Source organism: Marmota marmota, unplaced genomic scaffold, assembly GCF_001458135.2.
Source record: "Marmota marmota marmota unplaced genomic scaffold, marMar, whole genome shotgun sequence".
Classification (NCBI taxonomy): domain Eukaryota; kingdom Metazoa; phylum Chordata; class Mammalia; order Rodentia; family Sciuridae; genus Marmota; species Marmota marmota.
The window spans coordinates 1152358-1180039 of NW_026000153.1; the positions used below are offsets into that span (position 1 = coordinate 1152358).

The following is a 27682-nucleotide window of genomic DNA, read 5'->3' on the forward strand; positions in this document are numbered from 1 at the left end:
CTTTTTTTTTTTTTTTTTTTTTTTTTTAGTGTCTGGTGAGGTATGTTGACTATGGAAACACTGAAATTCTAAACCGATCTGACATAGTAGAAATTCCTTTGGAACTGCAATTTTCCAGTGTTGCCAAAAAGTATAGACTTTGGGGACTACAGATTCCTTCTGGCCAAGAAGTTACCCAGTTTGATCAGGCAAGTTACAGATTTTGAACATTTTTTGTTAGTAAAAACAAAACTGTGTGCTTGAAAAAGATGTTAGTGTAGTTAAGTCTCATTAACTTTGTTCAATATTACAAATCCATATAAATTAGTAGAAAATATGAATTATTAAAACAATTCAGGGTTGGGGATATAGCTTAGTGATAGAGTATTGTCATGCATAGCCATAAAGCTCTGGGTTTTATCACCAGTACTGTATGTGCAAGTGTGTGCTCACTGCATGCACACACACGGGCACATATACACACGAAGCATAAAATAATTCCAAAGCAATTATATAATCATGCTTATGTTTGCTAGGTAGACATTCTTGATGAATAGATAAGTGATGTGTGTGTGTGTGTGTGTGTGTATACACACACACATATATAAATAAAACAAATGTGAATAGTTGTCTATGATGTAAAAGTTTAAAAGGATTGTTTTTTTTAACATGCTGAAGAAAATAATGAATGCAATTACTTGATTATCATTTTTGTGAATATATTAAGTAAAAGTGGTCTTTAACCTAGCCTTGACCATAAATATCACAAATTGAAATTAGTGGGTTATACTTAATCAGATTTTATCATTTTGGTAGAGGTTTATACTATGATATAGTCATTGACAGTGATGTTTTTGCTAATCTGGATTCTAGTTTGTATTTCCATCAAGTTGTGGGTTTTGCTAATCTGGATTCTAGTTTGTATTTATTTCCATTGGGTTGTGGGTAAGTTAACTAATTGTGGAAGACATTTGATAATTTCAGGGATAGACTTATAGGAATACCTCCTTTTAAGTCTACTATACAATAATGATTTATTCTTTTTGTGAGTGGTAGTGCTGGTGAGGGATATTACATTTCAAAGTAATAGGTTTATAATAGTTTTGTTTAGCAACTCAAGTGGCTTATATGAAAAATGATTTAATCCGCATTATATGGAACAGTACTTACAACTTAGAAACCTTGTATTTGCATCTTTTTCTGTGTTTTGGTAATCTTGCCGGTGTGTTGAATGTTAAATTTGCTGCACTGTGGTTACATATGAGAAACATTTCTGTGTATACAGCTCAGACTTACATAAAATGTAGATATTATTAAATTATACCTCGTATTTTGGGTTTAAAATCTAATTTTTAATTAATTTTTTCTATAATAATAGCTTTGACCAAAGTAAAGGTTTGTTTTGAATTTCCCACATGCCTAGAACCCTATAATATTAAGTCACAGACTTAAAATTGATCTACTGTTATCATATTTCCCAAATAAGGAAATCATGGTCTAGAACAACTTAATAACTTATTCAAAATCATAAAGCTACTTAGTGCAGAGCCATGGTGGCTAGAATTCATCCAAATCCATTGCTATTTTCATGGTAAGATGATACACAGATGTATGTTGATTGAAACAAACAGGAATCAAGAAAGAAAAGGCTTTTTTGGTTTTGTTCTCTTTGTGGTCTGGGACCCAGGATCTTTTGTAGTTTAGGCACTTGCTCAATCACTGAATACACCTCAAGGGCTAGAAGGCATTTTTTAAAAGTTTGGAACTGAAGGAATAAACTTCAGTTGAGACTGTTCTGTATGCTCCATAGATTCTTTTTAGGCAGCTATGTATAAACATTTGTATTTGGATGTTTAGTTCAGTATTAAAAATATTGATTAGAGATAAGCTAATTAGCAGACTGGTATCTGGAAAAAAATAGTTATTCTTGAATGTCTTTGCATAAGAAGTCCACAGTTAGTCGTTAATTCCCAGATCAGGAGTCACATATGTAGATTTTGCTAATGCATACATTTGTTCCCCTACAGCTGTTTTAGTTGTGCAATATGAAAGGCATGTAAAAATGTAATTTTTCTCTCCCACAGGATAGTGAGTTTGGTAGAGATAAGACTGTCTTGGTAGAGACAAATATTACATTTGTCTCTATATTTGACAAATATTTTTTATGCCTAATCTCCCTGCATGTTAGGTGTTAGGCAAGTATTTATTTTATCTAGAATTTAAATAAATGGGTGAATGTAGGGATTCTATAAAAACAAAAACAAGTAAATACTTCCCACACTTGCAGAAAGTATTCCGGGAACTGAAATGCCTTGAGCACAGTTTTAAATCAGCACATTCACATAATGCTATATAGCATGGTTGAAATTGATACTCCGAACAATGCTTACAAATTGCTGAAGATCAACCCAAGACTGAATTTTTTATATATGCCTTGCATACTTTAAAAAGCATATATAGAATCAGAATGAGAGCTAAAGATTGGAAATTGGATTTTAACAGTGTAAAGATTTTAGCCAATTTCTAGTATACATATTCAAGATTAGGTAGAATAAAGTATAAAGCATATGAGCTATCTTGTTTCTGAATAAAACTTGCCATTTTGGAAAATGAAATGAAATAATTAAAAAATGACATTAGATATTAATTTTTTTTAGTATTGGGGATTGAACCCAGGCGTGCTTAACAACCAAGCCACATCCCCACCCCTTTTAAAATTTTTTTATAATGAAGGATTTATTCACATTTAGAAACCACACCTTGAAAGATAAATTCAGTAAAGTTATTAGCTCAAGCAATCCTTTTTTTCCCCCTTTGGCTAATTTCTGTGGCAATCAGTATGACTTGATAAATTTTTTTCTTTAATTATTTATTTTAATTAGGTAGGTATGTATAATAGCAGAATGCATTTTGATTCATTGTACTCAATGGCAGCACAATTTCTATGGTTGTACACAATGTAGCATCACACCATATGTGCAGTCATACATGTACCTAGGGTAATTATGTCCATCTCATTCCACCATCTTTCCTGTCCCCATGCACCCTCCCTCCCCTCCCTCCCCTTTGCCCAATCATAGTTCCTCCATTTTCCCCATACTTCCCCCCTCCCCGTTATGGATCACCATGCACTTATCAGAGAGCATTTGGCCTTTGTTTTGGGGGATTGGCTTATCTCGCTTATCATGATATTCTCCAATTCTATCCATTTACCGGCAAGTGCCATAATTTTATTCTCTTTAATGCTGTGTAATATTCCATTGTGTACATATACCAATAACCCTTTTTATTTTTAAATTTTTTTTAGTTGTAGATGGACACAATACATTTATTTTATTTACTTATTTTTATGTGGTGCTGAGGATTGAACCCAGTGCCTCACACATTCTAGGCAAGTGCTCTACCTCTGAGCCACAACCCCAACCCCCTGTTTCATTTTGAGATGGGAGCTTACTAAGTTGCTTAGGGTCTCGCTAACTTGCTGAGGCTGGCTTTGAATTTGGACCTACCTGCTATAGTTTCTCAAGCCATTAGGATTATAGGCATGTACCACTGCACCCAGCACATTAATCCTTTTTTAAATTATTGAAAGTTCTGTGTTCTGAACCAGTAACCAGATTTATTTAAAAGGTAACTTATCTCTTAAATATGTTTTAAAAGTACTTGTGTATATCTCTCTCACAGATTTAATGGAAAATATAATACATTTGTAATGATAAAAATTAAATGTTTTAACATTTACAAAAGAATATTTGGCATATATATTTATGGCAAAGTATGGTAAAAAACACTCATGTTATCATCTACCTTGTCATTCTTATTGCTAGTTAGAACTGAGAATTCAATTTTAGGGTTCTTTCTTTGTGGATATAACTATTCAGGGAGAATCTGGTTGAAAACTTGGTACTAATTGTGATGGGTGACTATAACAAAAAAGAATTTGACTTCAGAGAGAAGTCTAAAAATCAAATTTATACATAAAAAGTTCTAAAGGAGTTGTGTACCTTTACAGCATTCAGCTTTAGGTAATTCAAGTTTTTGTAGAAAGTAGATTGTGGGAGACCAACCTTACACGTGACTGGGTCACATTCCCTGGCTGGGTGCTGAGGCGCTCAGTCACAGAAATGTGGCAGAGCTTTCCCCACCCTTCTTGGGTTCGAGGGTCGGTGTCTTGTGCATGGGTGTGTCTTGCTACAGTCCCATGGGTGAAGCTATGCTCACCTGTTCCTTTGTAATATAATTCCTTGTCCTGTTTAGGATAGAATCTTCCATGGAAGTGCCTTGTGTGTGTCCCCTTATTGTCCCCTTGAGTGTGGCCTATCCAGGTGTCAGTCAACCTGCTGACAGTGGACATCATGAAGATAGACTCAGCCCCCTGAAACCTGACCCCTTGCCTCATTTGAATAGCTTCTTCTCAATAAAAGGGGTCAGCGAGTGCTCTCGCTCTCTCTCTTCCTGCGGACCCTTAAGGTCAGAGGAGCCATCACAGCGACCCCAAAGAAAAAGGTATTGTGTCTCTTGTGTGGTTATTTCATGCAGCCCAGTTTATCCCAGTTTAACTGGAGTGACCCCTAAGCCTTTTAGTCATGAGAACAGAAACTCGGCAGTAGATTATTTCCATTTGAATTTATATGATGTCCAAAGACAAAGATTCTTTTTTCCCTGTTTTCTCAGATTTTTTAATTGGTGTATTATAATTGTATACAATAGTAGGATTTGTTAAGTATTTAGTCAGTTTTTTCCCCCAGTAACACCCTTTTCCTTTGCCTCCTACCTCTCTTTACTCCCCTTCTATTCTAATGGTCTCCTGTTTTCAAGATTCTCCACACCTTTTTTGTTTTTTTTCCCTTTTTTCTCTGTAGCTTACACATATAAGAGAAAATATACATTTAACATAAAGCTCTCAAGTTCCATCCATTTTCATGCAAATGTTATAATCTTAATTCTTTTCTATAGCTGAATAAAACTTTTTTGTATATACCAGTTTTCTTTATCCATTCATCCATTGGCAGACACCTAGGTCAGTTCCATGATTTGGCTACTGTGAATTGTGCTGCTATAAACATGGGTATTGCTATAATGTACTCACTTTAATTTGTGTGTATGTGGGTGTGTGTGTGATACTAGGAATTGAACCTAGGGGAGTTCTACCACTGAGCTGCATTTCTGACCCTTTTTATTTTTTTATTTTGAGACAGGGTCTTACTAAGTTGCTGAGGCTGACCTCGAATCCATGGTCCTCCTGCCTCAACCTCCAGAATAGCTGGAAATACAGGTTTTACCACTATATCTTGCTGAGTTTAATTCTTCAGGATACATACTAAGGAGTGGTATAGCTGGGTCATATGATGGTTCTATTTCTAGTCTTTTGAGGAACCTCCAAACTGATTTCCTTAGTGGTTGTACTAATTTGCAATCCATCAACAGTGTAGCAGTTGTCCTTTTCCCTCAATATCCTCTGCAGCATTTATTATTATTTGTATTCTTAATGGCTGCAATTCTAACTGGAATGAGATAAGATCTCAGTGTGATTTTTTAAAATATTTTTTTTTAGTTGTTGATAGACCTTTATTTTATTTATTTATATATGGTGCTGAGAATTGAACCCAGTGCCTCACATATGTCAGGCAAGTGTACTACTGCTGAGCCATATCTCCAGCCCTCAGTGTAGTTTTGATTTGTATTTCTCTAATTGCTAAAGTTGTTGAACATATTATTTTTGTTTATTTGTTAGCTATATGTATTTCTTCTTTTGAGAAGTATCTGTTTAGTTCATTTGCATATTTATTGATAGGGTTATTGATTTTTGGTGGTTGGTTTTTTGAGTTCTTTATATTCTCTGGATAATTTCTGTCAGCAGAGTAACAAGTGAAGATTTTCTCCTATTCTGTAGGTTATCTCTTCACACTCTTGTTTCCTTTGTTGTGTAGAAACTTTTCAGTTTGATACCATCCTGTTTATGAATTCGTGGTATTATTTCTTGAGCTGTAGGAGTCCTGTTGAAGAAGTGGTTGCTTATAACTATATGGTAAACTGCTGCCCTATATTTTCTCTAGCAGTTGGAAAATTTCTAATCTAATTCTTATATCTTTGATCAATTTTGAATAACTTTTATGTAGGGTGAGAGATTGGGATCTAGTTTCATTCATCCACATAGGGATGGATATCAGTTTTCCTAGCATCAGTTTGCAGAGTTGCTGGGGTTACAGTCATTAGTCATATTGTCCCACTCCACTTTATATTCTTGAATGTGTGCTGAAATGGATTCAGAAGTCTCAGTTTATATATGGCCAATTCTGCTGCTCTGGATCTGAAGAGAGGAAGAATATCATAGTGGAAGAGTGTGGTATACAGGAAGCATCTCAGAACATGGAACCAGGAAGCAGAGAACCCCCCAAATTCTTGATAGATTAGGAATTCTATGTATTCTAGCCATAATTTTCAAACACTTCCTAGGGGTAGAAATTTTATTTGAATATTATTTTGTTACTGGGAATTGAACTTAGGGGCACTTTCCACTGAGTTATATCCCTAACCCTTTTTATTTATATATGGTGAGACAGGTTCTTCTTGCTAAGTTGCTTAGGGCCTTGCTAAATTCTGAGATTGGTCTCATACTTGGAATCCTCCTGCCTCAGCCTTCTGAGTTGCTAGGATTATAGGCATGCCCCACCCTGACTGGCGTATACTTGAATTTTAGATAAGCTTTTGGCAATAATGGTTGGAAAACAAAGGTTTTTGTAGGTAAGATGTTAATACAAAACTATCCAGTTGATCAAAATCTTAAGATGATGTATTTTAGTGAATTACATTTTGAGTTGTCTTTGCTTGCTTCATCTCATTTGATTGGCAATGCTTTCTGAACCATATTTGCTATTTACAGTGGTATTCTTGGTGAATTCAGGCCTCTTGATATAATTTGTATATTTCTAAGTTTCATGCTTTGAGACATTTATAACCATGATTTTGTTAACCTAAATACTTTTTCATTTTGGCTTGTGGGCTAAAACTTTTTTTTATAATGATGGTTGGTGATCCTTAAATACAAAAACAGTTTGAATATCCTCTCTTCCCTCATAGAAATTCTTCTAGGCCCAGGGTTTTTTTTTTTTTTTAACATGGTGTTAAATTGTATCTCAGTGAAATATTTTTATTTGTGTTGCTACATATTTCATGCATTTACAAACATTATTCTGATAAAGGAGTCCAAAAGATTTTAGTAGACTGATAAAAGAGCCCATGGCACAAGAAGTTGGTCTCACTTTTATAGGTCTCACTTTCTACCCTCTATATTGCTGTTTAGTTAAAATAAGTAGAAAATATTTAATCCTTACCAGTGTTACTAAGTTTTTTGGATTTTGAAGTTTTTCTTTTTAAAATCTGGCTAGTTTAGTTTTAGTTTTTTAGTTTGATCTCTGCATTCTTATTTTTCTGAGTATTATTGATATGATTTCTTATTTAGTTTGTTCTATTTCCATAAATTATATTGTTTTTGATATTTATCTAGTGGGAATATAGCTAAAAATAAAGCTCTTTCTTGTAAGATATGGACCATCAGTTTTAATTATATCCCTAAGGAACCAGTAACCTTACGCAGTACCCACTAATTCTGTTGGTTGTTAAATTTGTTTTACAGATTCTGAAAAAAATTGTTCATTGAATTTATAGTGTAGGGTAAAAATTAGGAAAGGAGCTTAGAGAAATTTTAGAAATTAAAAGTAATTAGATCATATCAAAGTAATTTTTTAAAAAATTACAATTTTCTTGAAGAGTAGGAAAATTCTTATTTAGGTTGTTTCCATCTTTCATTCTCAAATATGTTTTAGATATATTTGTAGTGGAGTAATAGTTAATAATTAAGAGTTAGCAAGTACCTCACTTTTTTTAAAAACAATTTTTTATTATAGTTGTAGGTGGACACCTTTATTTTTTTTGTGGTGCTGAGGTTGGAACTCATTGCCTCATATATGCTACACAAGTGTTCTCCCACCAAACCACAACCCCAGCCCCAGCACCTCACTTTTCATGTAGCTTCTCGTACTGCTGTGGCCTCCTTAAAATTTTTTTTAAGAAAGTATGAGTATAGAAATTTCTAGAATTGCATATTCCATAATTTTACTTTGTAGATTTTTAAAAGAATTTGCTGATATTTTTGTGCTTTGAGTTTCTGGTTTTTTAACTCCTGTTACTTTAAAACCACAGTACCTGACTCTGCCTTTAAAACTGTTTTGTTGAAATACCTGACTCCTCCTTTAAAACTGTTAAGTTTTGTTGAAATTGAATATCTTTTTTAAATACCAGAAATTCATTTTAGGACACCATTATTATTTATTTATTAGAGCTTTATAGTTATACGTAGTAGTTGGGTTCATCCTGACAAACTCATACTTGTATGGAATTTGATTGTAATTTATGCTCCTTCCCTTTCCTTCTCCTTTGTCCTTCCTGTCTTCCCTCCCTTTGCCCATTCTCCATTCTCTATGCTACTAGATTTCCTTTTGTTAATTTATATTTAATTGGTTCTTTCTACCAATGCATAAAGGTGAAGTTCCCTGTTGTATAGTTATATATGCACATAATTTGATTTTTAAAGAATTCATTTTACATTGTCTTCCCTTACCCATTCTTCCACTCTGCCTTTTGAGCTCCTTCTTTTACATTACTTATCTTCCCTTTATCATTATGTTATCCTATCCTTTTCTCCTCTTTTATTTTACTCTAGCTTCTGCCTATGAGAGAAAGCACTCATTTAGTTTCTGAGTTTGACTTATTTCACTTAGTGTGATGTTCTCCATTTCCATACATTTGCTGGCAAATGCCATAATTTCATTAATTTTTGTGGCTGAGTAGAACTCCATTAATGTGTGTGTGTCACCATTTCTTAATTCATCTGTTGACAGGTATTTGGGTTGATTCCATAATTTAGCTCTTGTAAATCATGCTGCTGTAAACATCAACGTGGTTGTATCACTGTAGTATGCAGATTTTAGATCTTCTGGGAAGATATAAGGACACCATTATATTTATATGGGGCCAGAGTTGTTAATACATTCTGTTGGGTTCAAAAATTATTCTACATATTTAATTAGTATACATTTCAAAATTTATAAACATGGCTACTTATACAGGTATTAGCTTTATTTATGGGTTTTTAGCAACTATGTTACTGGAATACATTCATACACATGCGGAAATATATTTGCATGTAGCCAACAACAAGATAAGATACTTTACATAGAGATTCTAGAATGAAGAAACATACCTAAAAAAAATGGGTAGAAAGAAAAGTGAAGAGAAATGTGATATAGCTGGTTTATGTCTTCTTTCTTGTCTTTCTTAGGGCAGAACCTTTTTGGGGAGCTTGATTTTTGAAAAGGAAATAAAAATGAGAATTAAAGCAACCTATCAAGATGGAACAGTTATTGCTCAGGCTGAGTATGGCAGTGTTGATATAGGGGAAGAGGTGGCTAAGAAAGGATTTGCAGAAAAATGCAAACTCTCTTCCAGCCCTAATGCCTGTGAGGAAAATAAATCGGATCCTAGTCAACTTGCTCTGAGGAATCTCAAGAACCCCATTCCCTTGTGGGGGCACAGATCAAACCAGTCAACCTTCAGTAGGCCAAAGGGACGTTTAAATGGAAGGCTGACTCTTGATCTGAAGAATGAAAATGATGCGGGAAATCCTGTGACATTTCCAAAGTAAGAGTGTGGTGGGGTTTTTAGTTTTAACTAAGTTTAAATTTATGGTAGTGGCCCTTGTAGAAGTTAATGCTCATGCTTTTGGAATCCTTCACTATGTCAGTGATTTTTGAGGAGCAGTTTTGGTAATTTATATTTTTCTCAAAAAGCTGCTCTCTTCTTTAACAGAATGTTTCCATTCAGAGGGATTTGAAAGAAAAATAATTCTTGGATTTTTGAAAATTCACATACCAACTTTCATGCCAACTCTTTTGAATGCTTTTATCAAAAATAAAAATCTACCCCTAAGTGGGAATTATTGATGCAAAGCCAAGTTTCAAATAATATTTGAAGTTGTGTCTAGGGGTATAGCTCTACTGTAGTAGAGCCTGAACTAGCACTGCACGAGGCCCTGGGCTCATTCTCCAGTGTGTATGTTGTGGGAGAAGAGTGGGGCTGGGATGGTGGGTGGTGGGGGAAGAAAGAAGAGAAAGAAAAGATTTGGTGTTTTTTCCTATAGCTATAATAATATTTGAATGAGTTTCTTTGTTCTTCCTATGAAAACTTATTATGATGGAATTTGATTATTCCAAAAGGAATTCAATTTTTAAAAAGTATTTAAAATTAACACAGTAATTGTACATATTTATGGGGTTCATTGTGATATTTCATTATATCACAATGCACAATATTAATAAGGAGATCAGGGGAATTGGCATATATCTGCCAACTTAAACATATATTTAGGATTTCCTTTTTCAGGTAATTTTGAATCATCAACTTGAAGCAAAAAACTAAGATTTGATATTTATATATAGCAAATATCTGCATTGTGAGCCAAACCTTAATGGCAGGTTTTGGGTGACATAGCTATTTGATGGGATCTTACAAGTGTTTTAGGAACTGAATTATCAAATAGGGCAGGGACACAATTGAGAGAAAGATTTGTGAGAAATGCCATTTACTTTGTTTTTTTCAGTTGATTATACTAATAAGGAATCTGGAATATAGGATAGTTGGAGGTACTGTTTTTGAATCATGACTCAGTTGTAAAATCTAATTTGCATTAAATTAAAAATTTTAAATGTTGAATGAGATAAAGATTTTAGTTTCCAAAGCTAACTCTACAATTATAAAAATCCAAGGTAATTTTGATTTGTGAACATTGTCAGCCTTATACGGTATATCTTTAAAAATGAGTGTATTTGTTTTTAATAGGGAAAGTTTGGCTGTTGGTGACTTTAATTTAGGGTCTAATGTCAGCCTGGCAAAAATTAAGCAGGACCAAAAACTGATTGAAGAGAATGAAAAACTAAAGACAGAGAAGGAGGCTCTTGTGGAAAGTTATAAGGCATTAGAATTGAAAGTAGAACAGATTTCCCAGGAGCTGCAGGTATGTTTAATAGCTTAAGTTGTAAAGAATGTTCAACCAAGAAATGTGTACATTGATTTGCTCTTACAGAAGGGGAACTCTTCTTTCCACTCCCCAATTTATTTTCTCCTTTCCTTATATCTGTTTATAGATGAAAAATTTTTCTTACATTTTAAATTAATAATGTGTGGATTTCATTGGATGTTTGAAATTGAATTTCTCATTTATATTTTATGTTATTTTTTTTGGGGGGGGGTACCAGGGATTGATCTCAGGGGCACTTAACTGTTGAGCTGCATCCCCAGACCTTTTTATTTTTATTTTTTAAAACATTTTCAGTTGTACGTGGACACAATACACTTATATATTAATTTTTTTATGTGGTACTGAGGATTGAACCCAGTGCCTCACACGTGGTAGGCAAGTGCTTTACCATTGTGCTACAATTTCAGCCCCCTAGCCCTTTTTTAAAAAAAAAAAATTATTTTGAGATGAAATCTCACTCATTTTTCTAGGGTCTAGCTAAGTTGTTGAGGCTGCATTTGAGCTTGCAATCCTCCTGCTTCAGCCTCCTCAGTTGTTGGAATTATAGGTGTGTGCCACCACACCCAGTTCCTTTTATGTTCTTTAAAGAACTTGTAGCTAGCTGGGAGCATACCTGTAATCCCAGCGTCTCAGGAGGCTGTGGCAGGAGGATCACCAGTTGAAAGCCAGCCTCAGCAAAAGCAAGGTGCTAAGGAACTCAGTGAGAGTCCTTAAATAAAATGCAAAATAGGGCTTGGGATGTGGCTCAGTGGGTGAGTGTCCCCGAGTTCAATTCGTGGTAACCCCCCTAAAACAAAAAAACATTTAGCTATGGAAAATTTAAACATTCCAGAAGGAGAAAGATTAAATAATTAATCCTCATGTACTCAATATCAGTTTTTATGATCATGGGTAGTCTAGTCTTAGTTAAATCTGTCCTTTGTGTATTATTTTAAAACAAATCTCATTTGTAGAATTTCATATTGTTTAGTATGCATACAGTGCTAATAGGAAAGGACTTCAAAAGGAATGGGTGGGGCAGGGCTTGTGGCTTAGCAGTAGAGTGCCTTCCTAGCCTGTGTGGGGCGCTGGGTTCCATACTCAGCACCACATAAAAATAAATTAAGATAAAGGTCCATCAACATCTAGTGTCCAACTACAACTAATAATAATAATAATAATAAGAAAAGGACTTGGTGCTGGTGTAGCTCATTGAGTGCATGCTTAGAAATGCAAAGCTCTGGGTTTAACTTCCAGACCCAAACAAAACCCCCCAAACAAAAAACAACCAGATCATATCATAATACTATTCATACTGAAACTAAGTAGTACTTGCTTAATATAATTTAAAATTTAGACAATGTTCTGATTTTTTTATCTTGCTCCATGAAAGTCCTTTTACAGATTGATTTCTTCCAGTCTGAATTCCCTCTAGTTAGGCCTATATATTGCATTTTGGTTGGTGTATCTCTTGAATTACTTAATCTGCACTTCTGATTTCTTTATATATTTCCTTTTTGTGGTAGTTAGGCTTCAAGTTAGGCTCAGTTTCAGGTTCATTCTCCCTCGAAATCTCCCAAGAATAGCTGTGTGAGGCTGGGATTGTGGCTCAGTAGCAGAGCGCTTGCCTCACAGTATGAGGCACTGGGTTCAATCCTGAGCACCACATAAAAATAAATAAAATAAAGGTATTGTGTCCCTCTATACTAAAAAAGAAATATTAAAAAAAAGAGTAACTGTGGTTTTCAAATGTTAATGTGTTGTTCCAGGATCAATGGTCCAATTCTCTGACACCAGCTGGGTGCTCAACAATTCAACTCATTTTGACACAAACATTATTTAACTTTAAATTACACCTGAAAAAAATCATTTAAATAATGGCAGAAATACAGTTTCCTATTTGAGTTTCACTAGCATGTGTGTGTTCTTTGTTTCAGCAAGAGAAAGCAGCTACCCTGGATTTGACTAAACATTTAGAAAGTACTCTAAAGACTCGTGTAGGTACCAGAATGAAAAATCTGGCAGCTAAGGTGGAAAAATTGAAAGAAATTAGGTATGTAAAAGCATATTTTTGAGAAGGAAGGATAATTTAAAATAATTACCAATTAATTTTGAGTGCTATTTAAAATGGGATTTTAAAAATGCCTACTATTTTGGTTTGAAATTTAATGTTTGTATTTTTATGACTTTAAAGAGAAACTAAAAATAGTTATTCCTGAGAGTAATTTTTATAGTCTTTGTTCTTAGTTTTCTATTGTCACTACTTGAAACTTTAGTGTCCTAAGGCCATCTCTTAGAGTGAAATTAAAAAAACAAAAGACAGGTGTCACAAACCTATAATCCCAGTAGTTTGGGAGGCTGAGGCAGGAGAATTGTAAATTCAAAGCCAGCCTTAGCAAGACCCTGTCTCAAAAAGTAAGAAAAAAGGGCTGGGGATGTGGCTCAATGGTTAAGCACCCTTGGTTCAATTCCCAGCATTAAAAAGAAGACAAAAAACCAACCAACCCAGCAAAACCCCCAAACACAACTTCTAAGAGGTAGTTTGATGGAAAACGACCATGTCATTGTTTTGCTTGGGGTTATTATTATTATTATTTTTTTTTTGGAATACTGAAACTAAAGGCTTCAGGAATCTAAATTACATCACTGTGCTCTGTATAAATAAAAAATATATTATTTACAAAGTGATCTTCATAGAGTTGGAAGAAATGAGTTCACAAATCTTATGTTGAGTTTATTCAGTATTTCTTAAAAGTCTGCATTAAAATTATGTAGGTTTTTGGCACTGCTTCATGATGCCAGCAATTGGCGGCATCCTAGAGTGTCTCCTTTAGATTTCTTTTTATGTTCCAGGTATAGTTTTTATGGTTTGTTAAACCCCATTGCCTCCTTTCTGCCACAAAAGCAGTGTTTTAATAGTTTTTTTGGTTCATTTGATTCGTGGCTTTTTTTCCTTAAGTAGAAACAAGTTGTTATTTTTTAATTAGTATTCTGGGAGGAAATAAAATGTATAAGCTTAATAAAAATAGATTTATGGAGGCTTTTTTAGCATATTCAAGGCCCTGGGTTCCATCTTTAATACCACATAAAAATAAATAAAACAAAGTTACTGTGTCTAACTACAACTAAAAAGTAAATATTAAAAAAAAAAATAGAATTACGTAAGTGTTTTAGTCAGCTTTTTTTGCTGATGTGACAAAAAGCCCTGACAAAAACAGTTTTAGAGAAGGAAAAGTTTATTTGGGGCTCATGAATTCAGAGGTCTCAGTTCACAGATGGCTTTGTTCCCCTTGTCCTGAGGTTAGGCAGAAGTTCATGGTGGAAAAGTGAGGTGGAGGAAAGCAACTGGGAGCATGGTACCAGGAAGCAGAGAGAGCAAGCTCCACTCTCCAATGATGAAATCTGTACCCCCAAAGACACCCCTGACTCCATGACCCATCTCCTCTAGCCACACCCTACTTGCCTGTAATTATCATCCAGTTAATCCCTATTATGGGGGATTAATACACTCATTAGGTTAAGTGAAAGTTCATTTCACTCTAAACTTTCATGCATTGTCTCACACATGAGCTTTTGGGGGACTCCCTCATGGCTAAACCATAACAGGTATTTTATCTTAACAGAGGGTTGCATTATTGTTCGTTAAGGTTGTTAAATTGTCAGTTTGAATAAAATAGTTCTTGACACAGTCTCTTTTCATCCTGTACACTGTACTTAAAACCAGTAATTCACTTTCTCCTGCACTTTGATACCCTGAGATGTTTCCCTGAATAAATATTTTGTTAGTTTTCTCCCCCTCAATGGAATTTTTTTTTTCAGTATAAATCTATCAGTTGGCATGTGGTGTGTCTTTTAAAAGTTTGAGCAACTTGGTCCCTTTAGAGCCTAATGAACTTTTGATACACTACCAAAAAACCAAGTGGCCATTCTGACAAAGCTTAAGACAAGATTTTGGGCCAAAATGACAATATGCTTTAATCTATGTTTGAGGGAACAATGTCCTATTAGAATGGTGGCAGTCTGCTTGGAAGCTGGGGGGAAAAAAGTGAATGGATCTTGTTAGTTTTTCTAATTAGCCTGCCTCTCTTTTCTTTTTTTGGAGATTTTTTTTTTTTGAGGTTGTATTTTTTAACTCTTCAAATGCTAGTCTGTTTGTTAGGTTACCAGGACTATCCTAGTTTTGCTAAACAAGATTGGCTGTGTCTAAAATTTTCAGAGAAGTTCTTACAAATGTGATTATAGATCAGAAATTCAAAGTTCATTTGACATTTGTGAATACACCACCAGTGAAACTTCACGTCATGTACAGCCACAAGAATGGATCCTAACTAGAATCAGTTATACTCTGTGTATGTGTAATATATCAAAATACCCTCTACTGTCATGTATATCTAAAAATAACAAATAAAAAAATTTTTAAAAAGACATTTGATATTGTTTAAATCTTCAGATGTTTGAAGGTATCTTTTTATATCATGTTTTTAAAAAATTTATTTTCCCCCAATTTTAAAAATTAAGTTTTTATTAAAGTTATATGTGATTTTATATAATGTTTTAAAATGTATCTCTTCATAGCCAGTAATGGTAATAGTAACTTTTAGACCAGTAATATGTAAGTTTTTCTTATGCTAACTTTCTGACTTCTTGATCTTATTTTTTTTGCTGTTTTAAAAAAATAGGCGTGTCAACATCAGTGTTCGTTTTGGAAATGACCTTTCAGATGCTATACAAGTGTTGGATGAAGGGTGCATTACTACTCTAGCCTCTTTGAATGAATTGGAGAAAATTTGGGCAGAATACAGTCTGGCTCAGGAGAAGATCCAAAGTTGTTATAATGTGGTGGGTTGAGAATTTTTCTCTTTTATATTTTTTAATCAGTTGAACATGAAGGCATACTATCTTTTGAGAAAGCAGAGATGGACTGTGGCTATTACAATGATATTTGCATAAACTAAATGCTTTATTCACATTTTAAATACATACTTTATTTGTATAATCAAATGGTTAATGTGAAAATGCTACAAAAGTATTGCTTTATAAGAAAGATAATTGGTTATTGTAGATAAATGGTTAACAGAACCTTTTCCCTTTCGGATGATCTTTGATTAACTCTTCTCTGTTCTCTTGGAAATCTGATAAAATAGTTCACCTGTATTACTGGACAAAATTATCTATAGTAACTGTAAGTCCTGATTGTATCTGGACTAGGAACGATTATCAACTACAAATTCTTTTTGTTTTTTATCCTTTGATACTGGAGATTGGACTCAGGAATGCTTTACTACTGAGCTACATCGCCAGTCTTTAAATTTTTATTTTGAGAAACAGTCTTGCTAAATTGTTTTCTTCTTATTACATATATACAGCACAGTTTTTCATATCTCTGGTTGTATATAAAGGATGTTGACACCAATTCGTGTCTTCATACATGTACTTTGGGTGGTGATATCCATCACATTCCACCATCCTTGCTAACCCCCTGCCCCCTCCCTTTCCCTCCTACCCTTCCGCCCTATCTAGAGTTGGTCTATACTTCCCATGCTCCCCCTCCCTACCCCACTGTGAGTCAGCCTCCTAATATCAGAGAAAACATTTGGCATTTGTTTTTTGGGGATTGGCTAACTTCACTTAGCATTATCTTCTTCAATGCCATAGTTTCCTTAAATTGTTTAGGATTTCACTAAGTTGCTGAGTTTGGCCTTGAACTTGTGATCCTCCTGCCTCAGCTTCCTCTGAGGCTGGGATTATAGGAGTATGCCAGCAGCCAGCCTCAACTACAGATTCTTGATGGGGATTATTGCATTTGGGTATGTCTTTCAAGGGACTCTGGGAAGCTCAACTTGTGGAGTTATTATAATAATTATGAACTTTTGAGGGATTCATAGGAGCCTTGTGAACTATGATAACTTTCATACATGCTCATGTGGATCTTGTCTTCTAGTATAAGTAGTGTTTTAGATTCTTCCATGTTATTAAATACTATCTAAGCCATCTAGTGTTGAGAGGTAGTTTGTGAGTGGGGAAGGTATGAAGAAATACTTCATGTAAATTAAATTTTTTTTTGTAGTTGTAGATGGGCAGAATGCCTTTGTTTATTTTTATGTGGTGCTGAGGATTTAACTCACTGCCTCACACATGCTAGGCAAACACTCCACCACTGAGCTACAGCCCCAGCCCTCATGTGCATTTTTTTTTATTAGCTTAAGTACAAGTCTGTTTATTTCCTATTTCAGTTTTCTTTAGTTTATTGTATTGAATGAAAATGAACACCTTTTTTTCTTGTAAAGATATTTCCCACAACCATTAAAGCTGTCTGTAACACCTATGAGCTTTTTATTGTCATTGGACTTGTTTCATCTTAAGTATTGGTTGTTTCTGCCTCTGGTTATACTCTGAACATCTTACTCATTATTTATACCTAGGTTGACCAATTGGCAACCCAGCTGGCTCTAAATAAAAAGTGTGAACAGGATAACTAGGCCTTTGGAAATGCCAGGAATGTTTAGTTTGGAGAAAGGATTGGATTTGGGTAATGGGTCATTTATTACTATGGAAGTAAAAATATCAAAATCAGTAATTTTTGAATCTCTATAAAATATAGGCAATGTTGTAGGTATTTTATAAACCTCCATACCTTAATTTTTAAAAATATTGTATTCATGCATCATAAATTATATATAATGGTGGGATTTGTTGTTACATATTTGTACATGCATACAGTATAACAATATAATTTGGCCATCATTATTCCCCAGTATTTTCCCTTTCACACTAATTTTTCTTTTTTTAAATATTTATTTTTTAGTTGTAGGTGGCCACAATATCTTTATTTTATTTTTATGTGGTGCGAGGATTGAACCGTGCCTCACGCATGCTAGATGAGCACCTCATATTGATTTTTAAAATGGTCATTTTTGTTACTATTACATAAATGAGGAAACAGTTTCACCAGAGTTAAGGAAATTGGTCAAGATTGTGTAGTTCTAAATGTTGATATGGAATTTTGAACCCAGGCTTGTGTGACTGAAAAGTTATTCTCTTTCCATTTAAACCACAAGGTCAGTTTTTAAATACATCTTTTTTTTTTCCCCAGGTTCTCTGGCACAGATTCTTTTTTTTTTTTAATTTTTTATTGTTGGTTGTTCAAAACATTACATAGTTCTTGATATATCATATTTCACACTTTGATTCAAGTGGGTTATGAGCTCCCATTTTTACCCCATATACAGATTGCAGAATCACATCAGTTACACATCCATTGATTTACATATTGCCATACTAGTGTCTGTTGTGTTCTGCTGCCTTTCCTATCCTCTACTATCCCCCCTCCCCTCCCCTNTTTCCAGTTTTCCCAGCACCATTTAAATACATCTTAATGAATTTCATATAGTAAGATGAAAAAGACCTGCTTTTATGGTCTTATTTTGTTTTTGTGGTTTGGGCATGGGAAAATAATTCAGGACAGAGAGGAAAGAAGATTAATTTGACTTTCAGACATAATGTTCTAGTAGTGTAAATGTGACTTTTTTTTAAAGCAATTAATTATTCCTACTACTCTTGATGTTTCAGGACTTAAGGTTCATTTTGTAAACTGAAGAGTAGATTACTGAATAAATATGTAATAAAAATTGCACTCAAAGTTAACCGTCTTGTATTTAATTTGGTCTTAGAACTGTTACTTTTATTTATGTATGTACTGCCTAATTCCTTGTTTGCTATTTTATTTTTTGATGAAGTTTTACTTGAAGTTGTTTTCTTTTTGTTTATAGTATAAAATAGTCTGAGCTTATGTAAGAAAAAATATTCAGAAATTCAAGCATTTAAGTATATGTTCCAGATATGATTATAGATAATGGCTATATATAGCCATTATCTGTAATTTGGAGATATATATATATATATATATGTATATGTATATTTAGGACATAATTTTTCTCTTTCTTTTTTGGTATTAGATGGATGTACTAATAGTTTCAATATAAAATGGTAAGTACTACAATAGAGATAATGCATAGGGTTCTTGGTTATCTTTTTTAAAATTTTTTTTAGTTGTAGTTGGACACAATGCCTTTATTTTTATTTGTTTTTATTTTTATGTGGTGCTGAGGATCTCGAACCCAGAGTCTCACACTTGCTAGGTGAGCGCTCTACTGCTGAGCCACAACCTCAGGCCCCTCTTGGTTATCTTTTACATACATAATTTACAAACAACCTCTTGGGCAAATTGGAGGCTTTGTTCCAGTGAAGTTTAACTAAATCTTGAAAGATGACTAGATGAAAGAATTGAGGATGGGATGGGAGTAAAAGAAAGGTAGTGTGTAATTAATAGGAATTTGTATAATTTTATTAACAACTTTCATTGCAGACATAATAAAAAATAAAGATTCTCAGGGCAAGATTGTTGAATTTAAATGTTTTTATTAAGGGAAGAGATGTTCTTTGTCTCTTTGGTGATAAGGAGAAAAGTATTTGTCTTAAATGCTACTATGCTTGGTGAAAGTAATGTTAAATTTTAGAAATCACTTTTTTTTTTCATGTAGGTAAATGCGTGAAAAACACCCGATATATTAATGGTGGTTTTTCTTTTCCTTCCTCCAGAATGAAGGGAATGTTTTGATTGCCAAAAGAAATGAAGTACAACAGAAGCTATATATGGCAGTAGAAGTTTTTATTCTGGAAGTGGATGAATTACCGCTTAATAAACGCTTAAAAACATTGAAGGTTGGAATTAAAAATATATTAAATTATAAATTTACTCAGTGAGAGAGGGGAAATTAGTATTTACCTTGAGATTTTAGAAAGTACTGACAGCTGCACAGCTTTTTTTTTTTTTTTTTTTTTGCTGAATTCCAGTTTAAGTCGTCGTGTGTACCCCCCACACCCTCCTCCTGCCTCCCGGTACTAGGGACTGAACCCAGGCCTGCTTACAGCTGATGAGACGGCCCTTACAGGAATGAAAAATGCCAACAGAATGAAAATATTGTGGTATGAAAATATTGTTGCTAGGATGTGCTTGATGATTGCCATTCTAACTGTGGTGAGATGAAATCTCAGCACAGTTTTGATTTGCATTTCCTTAATTAAAAAAAAGTTTTTTTAGTTGTTGAGGACCTTAATTTTTATTTATTTAAAATAAAAATCCAACCCAGTGCCTCACACATGCTAGGCAAGTCTTCTACCACTGAGCCATAACCTCAGCCCTGCATTTCCTTGATTGCTAAAGATGTTGAACGTTTTTTTCTTATATTTTGAGCATTTGTATTTTTCCAGGGAAGTATCTGTTTAGTTCATTTGCCAACTTATTGATTGGGTGGTTATTTTTATTTTTTGGTGTTCAGTTTTTTGAGTTCTTTGTATATAATCCCCTGTTAAAGAGTAACTGGCAAAGATTTTCTCCCATTCTCTAGGCTCTATACTTTGCTTCCTTTGATGTGCGGAAACAATTCAATTTGATGCCATCCCATTTATTTATTCTTGGTACTATTTCCTGAGTTTTGAGGAAGTCATTGCCTATATGTTGGTGTGGTGACCCTGTATTTTCTTCTGGTAGTTGCAAGGTTTCTGTTGTAATTTCTTAGATTTTGATCCACTTTTGAGTTTACTTTTATGCAGGGTGAGAGAGAAGAATCCAGTTTCATTCTTCTGTATGTAGAGCTGGGGATGTGGCTCAGTGGTAGAGTGCTTGCATATAGCATGTTTAAGATTCTGAATTTAATCCCTAGTTTTGCCAACAAAACAAAGCAGAAAACACACATCATTCTTCTATATATGGATATCTAGTTTTCCCAGCACTGTTTGTTGCAAAGTTTACATTTCCTCTATCATGTTTTTGGCATCTTTGTCAAAAATCAGATGACTATACTTGTATGGCTTTGTCTCTGTCATATATTCACTGGTCTTGGTATGTGTTCTTATGCCAATATCAACCTATTTTTTTTTTATCATAGCTCTGTAGTATATATAATTTGAAGTTGCAATGCCTCCAGCATTGTTCTTTTTGCTCAGATTTCTTTTGACTATTCTGGGTCTTTTATTTTTCCTTATGAATTTTAGATCTTTTTTTTTTCTCCTAGTTTACCATAAAAGAATGTCATTGGTATTTTGATGGAGATTGCACTGAACCTGTAGATTGCTTTTGGTAATATGGCCATATTAATGATATTAATTCTGTCCATTCACAAACATGGAAGGTCTTTCCATGCTCTAGTGTCTTCTATTTCTTTTTCAGTGTTCTGTAATGTTCATTGTAGAGGTCTTCACCTCTTTGGATAGATTTATTCTTAAATATTTTATTTTTTAAGGTAATCATGAATGAAATTATTCTCATGTTTTTTTAGGGGATTTGTTATTGGTGTATGGAAAAGCCATTGATTTTTGTATGTTGATCTTCTATTCCTGCTACTTTGCTGAATTTATATCAGCTCAAAAAGTCTTCTAGTGGAGTTTTTTTTTAAATTTAAATATAAAATCATCATCTGTTAACAGCCATACATTGACTCCTTCCTTCCCTTTTTGTATCTTATTCTCCTGTGTAATTGCTGTGGCTAAAATTTCAAGTACTATATTGAATGGAAGTGATGAGTGTGGACATTTTTGTCTGGTTTCTATTTTAGAGTAAATGCTTTCAATTTTTCCCCATTCAATATGATGGTGGCTTTCGTTTTGTCATATATAACCTGTATGATGTTGAGGTAAATTCCTTATGTCCCTAGTTTCTCTAGTAGTTTTAACATGAATGGACACTTTTGCTTTCTAGTGGTTCAATGTATGCAATTTTTTTCATGTAAAAATTACTTAAAAGTAACCTTTAGGGTATGTGTATATGATGTATATGAAACACAAATGAATTTGGTGTTTTGACTTGGAAAACACATCCCTAAGATAACTCATTATGTATTTGGAGATAGTTTAAAACCTGAAACACTTAAAGAATTTTGGAGAAGAGATGCTTAACCTGAATTAAAAGACTTTTTGCCTGCCTTGTCTCTTTATTTACCTACGTCACCAGAATATTCTTTAAACTTTGGTTCATTTTGCTAAGAAATAGTTTGTTTATATTTTTCAAGTACTTAAGAAACACATTTCTATAATGAAAGTTAGTCAAAAAAATTAAAGTTCATGATTTCTAACTTCCAGTGCATTTATTAATCCTTTTGTCGCATAAAATACATGGTTGGTTTTTCATAATTGTTCCTTATGAGTTAAAAAAGTATATTCTAGTTTTTCTTGGGGTGCAGTTCTAGATATACACAGTCATTTATCACTTAATAAAGGGGATACATTCTCAGAAATGCATTGTTAGGCAGTTCCATTGTTGTGCAAACATCACAGAGTATACTTACATAAACCTGGTAATATAGCCTATTAATGAATACCTATAAGTGGTACCTATAAGTGGTAGAGCTTATTTCTTTTAGGCTACAAATAAGTACATTTTTTCTGTACTGAATACTGTAGGTGTTTGTAATGCAGTGCTAAGTATTTGTGAGTGTGAACATTGAAAAAGTATAGGAAAAATATGGTATAAAAGATTAAAACGGTGCACGTTTATAAGGCATTTACCATGGGCTTGCAGGATTGTAAGTTGCCCTGGTGAGTTGCTAAGTGAGTGGTGAGTGAGTGTGAAGCCTTGGGACATTATTTTACATTACTGTAGACTTTATGAACACTATGCTTAGGTGACACTAATAAAAATAATTTTTAGTTTAATAATAAATTAACCTTAGCTTACTTTATTTTTCAACTGTTGGACTCATGTAGTAATAGTTTAAAATACAAATACATTGTACAGCTGTAAAAAATATTTTTCTCTGTACCCTCAATCTATAAACTTTTTCTGTTATTCAAATTTTTATTTATTTTTACTTTTTAAACTTTCTTTTCTTTTTTTGTTAAAAACAGACACAAACATAGTAGCTTAGGCCTTTGCGGGGGCTTAATAATCAATATTTCTGTCTTCTGCCTCCACATGTTGTCTTACTGGAATGTCTTTCAGACACTCAGAACTGTCATTTCCTATGATGATAATGCTTTCTTCTGGAGTACCTCCTGAAGGTACCTTCCTGAGACTATTTAAGAGTTAATGTTTTTTTAGTGATATTTTCATTTTTTTCACTTTTAGAATAAAAATTTTTCTATCATACATGTGATTGGACACATATTTTGCTTTAAAATTAATAGTCACAATGGAAGAAACAGTGGTTTATTTTTCTAATCAAGTGTGACCAAGCTGCAGAATCTTAAGGCCTCAACAAATGTATCTTAGTATTTTCTCTGAACAATAAGATCTTTTATTTTAATTATTCTTGGTGAACAGTGATGTTGTTTCTTCATTGGTTTCCACTGCCAAAGAGTCATGACGGGTGGTTTAACAGGGGATTCTGTCATATAAATCCTCATTTCCAGTGCAACAGCTGTTGGCAATCTTTCATTGAAAGTCCATCCATCAGGATTTCTCTCTATCGTGGTTGACCAAGGAGTCAAGCTTTGGCTGCCAGGGCTTCATTCTGCTGAATATGATATTCTTGAAATCTCATGAATATTCTTTGTGTCATTTTTAAATATTTCTGTAAGCAGTGTTCTGAACAGGTGATCTCTTCAGGTTTTACTTGTTGTAAAGTCTTTTACACAGTCCAGAAAGCAGGTTTCTGTAAGTTTATTGTATGTTCCAAGGAATTCCCTAAACTGTTTTATCTGATCAGATTCTGGCATTTGTGCAGCCATATTCTCTTGGTATGTTTATTAATCACCAGTCAGGTCAGGAGTGCTTCAGTCAAAGATGAGTCCCTTGAATTTTATCCAATATCTTAATCTTGTAGGGAGATGTGCTGCCTTTAAAATAAAAATCAAGAGTTAACTTTTTTTTTAATAAGTAGAAGTAGTATACTCTTAAAATAACAAAAAAGGTTCCTTAGACTATTAAATACATTAACTAGTAACGATCTTTCATTATAATTTTCAAATATGTAATATATATAATTTTTATGTGTTATATACTTTTATACAACTGTCAGTGCAGTAGGTTTATTTACACCAGTATCACCACTAACATGTCAGTAATGCATCATGATAACTATGTTATCACTAGGTGATATAAATTTTTCAGTTCAATTGCGGTCATATAGAACCACTGTTGTATATGTGATTTTACTGACTGAAATGTTAAAAAATGCATAACTGTATATCATCTGAAGCTTTAATCCTTATCCTTACTTACTTTTTGGTATGTATGTATTTTGAACACCTGAAGGAACTAGAGGGATACACACACACGCACAAACACACTGGACATTAATATATTCACAATTATATTTTAAACTTTTCTTTTTAACCACTATGTAATTTTATTTTTTCACTTATCACATTTTGGTATAAAATCTTGTTTCTTTTTAAAATTACCATCCCACTTTTATTTTTGGTTAATAATTACTTTATATATTTTTTCTTTTTTCTTTGTATCCTGTTTTTGAACTACCTCTTAACTAATGCACTCATGATCAATTCTTAAAAGACTTCAACTTAGAAATTTATCTTTTGATTGGTAACTTAGTTGACTTACATATTTAATTACTGTTTGTTTAGAACTTATTTCCATGATCTTATTTTTGTATCTTTATTATGATTTCTTTTTTCCTTTTTGTCTCACTTCTATCCCTAATACTTAAGATCTCCCCTGTCTTTGGTGTCCCCCTTTCTGTCTCATTCCCTAAAGCAACCAGCAAAACAACCAATATTGTTGATCAGGATTATAGTCACAAGTTATGAATACTGTGTTTGATAGTTCAATCAAATAAAATTTGGAGTTACTTTCTCATTATTTCTTAGGTGTTATTTGGTGTCTTTGGACTTTTTCAAGATATTAGGATATTTTCCTTGTGCTTTCAGAGACATTTTTGTGTAGTTGACTTTATGAGGCATTAAATGTTTAAAGATATCATGTTTCTGTCTCTCATATAAATTATTTAACTGGCTATAAAATTATTAGATCCAAAGGCCATTTTTCTCTATGGAACGTTGATAATGATAATCTATTGTTATCTGAGTTTTGTAATTTATCAGTTCTTTGACTTTTTGTCCCTCTGAAAGCTTTAAAATTTTCTCTTGACTGTTACTAAATTACACTATAACATGTTTAAGTTTTGATATAATTCAGGTCAGTTCAGTTTTGAATTCTTATCTTTCTTTAATTCTAGGAAATCTTTGATATATATTTAAGAAACTGCTGCAGCTGCTACCCCACCTCGTGAATTTTTCTTTCATTCCAGATCTTCTGTTACATGGATATTTAAACTTCTTTTATCCTCTGCATATTATAACTGTTAATGCAGTTTTTTCTTTTTATCCCTTTTAGGGGCTTTTTGGAGGTATCCTTGATTTAACCATCTGTCTCACCAGTAGGTTCTCTAACTGTATGTCTTCTGTCATTTTTCTAGTCCATTGTGTTTTTTAAATAGGTTCCATTCATACCCATTATCTTTAGTTGGTTATTATTTAAAGTACCAGGTTGTATTTCCAATACTCTTTCTTTTGTTATTTGTTATGCTTATTTTGAGTTCTTATTATCTGGGAATCTGTTACTGATTTTGCTTCTTTTATAAGGTGGCTTATTTTGTTATACTTCTCTCCAAGAACTTGTGTATTTCACACATTTCATCTTCCCTTTTACCTGTCTTTAAGATTCCATATTTCCTTGGGACTAGAACTGCCTTAGCTCTGTATGTTGTGTAGGTATGGGATAACATGGTAGAGAGGCAGAGTAAGAGTGACATCCTATACTATAATTTTTAAAGATTTCTGATGCCTTCAGGGAATAGAATGGGGTTGTTTTTTGTGGTGTAGAACTTCTGGTGTTGCAGTTAGGGTGTAGCTATTGCCTATCTGCTTCTCTTCTAGATGGTCTTAATCAGCATTCCTCCCAGTTCCCCTTTTTTTTTTTTTCCAATTCATTTAATTTTATTTTTTTCTTTTTTAATTGCTTTTATTTTTTAAATACATGACAGTGGAATGCATCACAATTCTTATTATACATATGAAAAATTGTGTTCTATATCTCTCCCAGTTCCTTTACCTCAACCTCTGTTGGCGGCTACCACTTGGACATAAATGCTCCCATGTATTTAGGAGAAATGGGAAGGAAAGAGAATGTTCAGGGGCTGGCCAACCTTGCTCTCCTGGTTATCAGTTTTTGCCTCATCTGTGACCTTATGTGGTATAACCCCATTGCCTCTTGCTGGTGCTGCTGTTTTCCTGCCCAAGGAAAGAGAGAGAGAGAGTAGGTTACATGAAGGAAGTTCTGTTTTCCCACAAGTTATTTTTTGCTGTGGTATATAGATCTTCTTACACTTGCAAGAACTATTCATTTAGTGGTAAGCACCATCCATTGTCTTTTGAGGATTTCTCAAAGAGTTTTGTGATAAGTGTTTTTTTTTTTTTGGAAACTATTAAGCTTTTCTCTTGTCTCTGTACCATTTCTAGGGTTTGATTCCTTGAGAGAGTCAGCAGATTGTGTTGGGTACCTACCTTGTCTCTTCCATTCTTTATTTTTTTCTTTACTTTTTATTTGTTTTTATTGGTACATTTTAATTATAAATAATTGATTCATTATGTCATATTTGTACATGCACATGACATAATTTGATAAATCACATCTCCCAGCATCTTACCTTTCCTTCCCCTTCCCTTTCTCCTTCCCTCATCTGCTTGCTCTGTCTCCCTCCTATTATTATTTTAATTAGTGCATTATAAATATATATGTATGTAAGTGGTATCACTGGGGTATGTTCATATGTGTACATAGCATAATTTAGTGGATTTTGTTTCCCATTACTTCCCTAGGCCTTCCTGTCCTTATTCCCTCTTGATCCTCTTCTCGTTTGTTTCTTTTCTATTTTGGTGAAATACCTTTTTTAAAAAAATTTTTCCCCCCCAGTCTTTTAAAAATGCTTTCAAGTACATATATATGCTTAATGTTTTTACTTAATTGGAATTATTTGTATATTTCGGTGAATAATATATTTTTGTCCAGCAATATACTGGGAACACCATGTCAGGACAAACATTTGTTACTCTTAAAAAGTCAGGAAATAGAGGCCACTTTCTAATTTGTTAAAAACCTGAGAATATCCACTTGAATCAAATGTATGAAATATGATATGTCAAGAGCTTTGTAATGTTTTGAGCAACCAATAATAAAAAAAAAACCTAAGAATATAAAACTTGCTGTTTGAATGAATTGACTTAATATAACTTTTACTTCAATGGTCCAAAAATCACCTTTTAGATAGTTCTGTGTTTTCATCTGATAAGTCTTAAGTTTTATTTATAAACTTCTTAAGAATGGGGATTCAAATACTGTTTTTTAATCTCCTATGTTCAATACAGTGCTTGAATCCTAACTTGAAGTTAATAAGTTTTAATATATTTTTTTCTGGTTCTTGGGATTAAACTCAGGGATGCTTTACTATTGAGCTAAGTTTCTGGGCCTGTACATATATATTTTTTTGAGACAAGGTCTTGCTAAGTTACTGAGGCTGGCCTTGAACTTGTGATGCTGCTGTCCCCACCTCCTGAGTTAATAGAATTACAGGTGTGCACTTCTGTGCCTGAAAATAATCTTTAATAAACAGAAAT

General features: G+C 33.5%; 1 protein-coding gene and 1 pseudogene across 2 annotated transcripts in view; one reads left to right on the forward strand and one right to left on the reverse strand.

Moving 5' to 3' along the window:
• Stk31 (serine/threonine kinase 31) overlaps positions 1–27682 on the forward strand; it is a 77169-nt gene that overhangs the window by 13610 nt on the left and 35877 nt on the right. For both annotated transcript variants that reach the window (XM_015490351.2, XM_048786322.1), the window contains exons 6-11: positions 30–188; positions 9320–9678; positions 10876–11050; positions 12991–13106; positions 15733–15892; positions 19652–19774. In XM_015490351.2, coding sequence (XP_015345837.1) covers positions 30–188; positions 9320–9678; positions 10876–11050; positions 12991–13106; positions 15733–15892; positions 19652–19774 — 1092 coding nt within the window. The remainder of the gene's footprint in view (positions 1–29; positions 189–9319; positions 9679–10875; positions 11051–12990; positions 13107–15732; positions 15893–19651; positions 19775–27682) is intronic.
• LOC107146261 lies at positions 23512–23804 on the reverse strand (annotated as a pseudogene).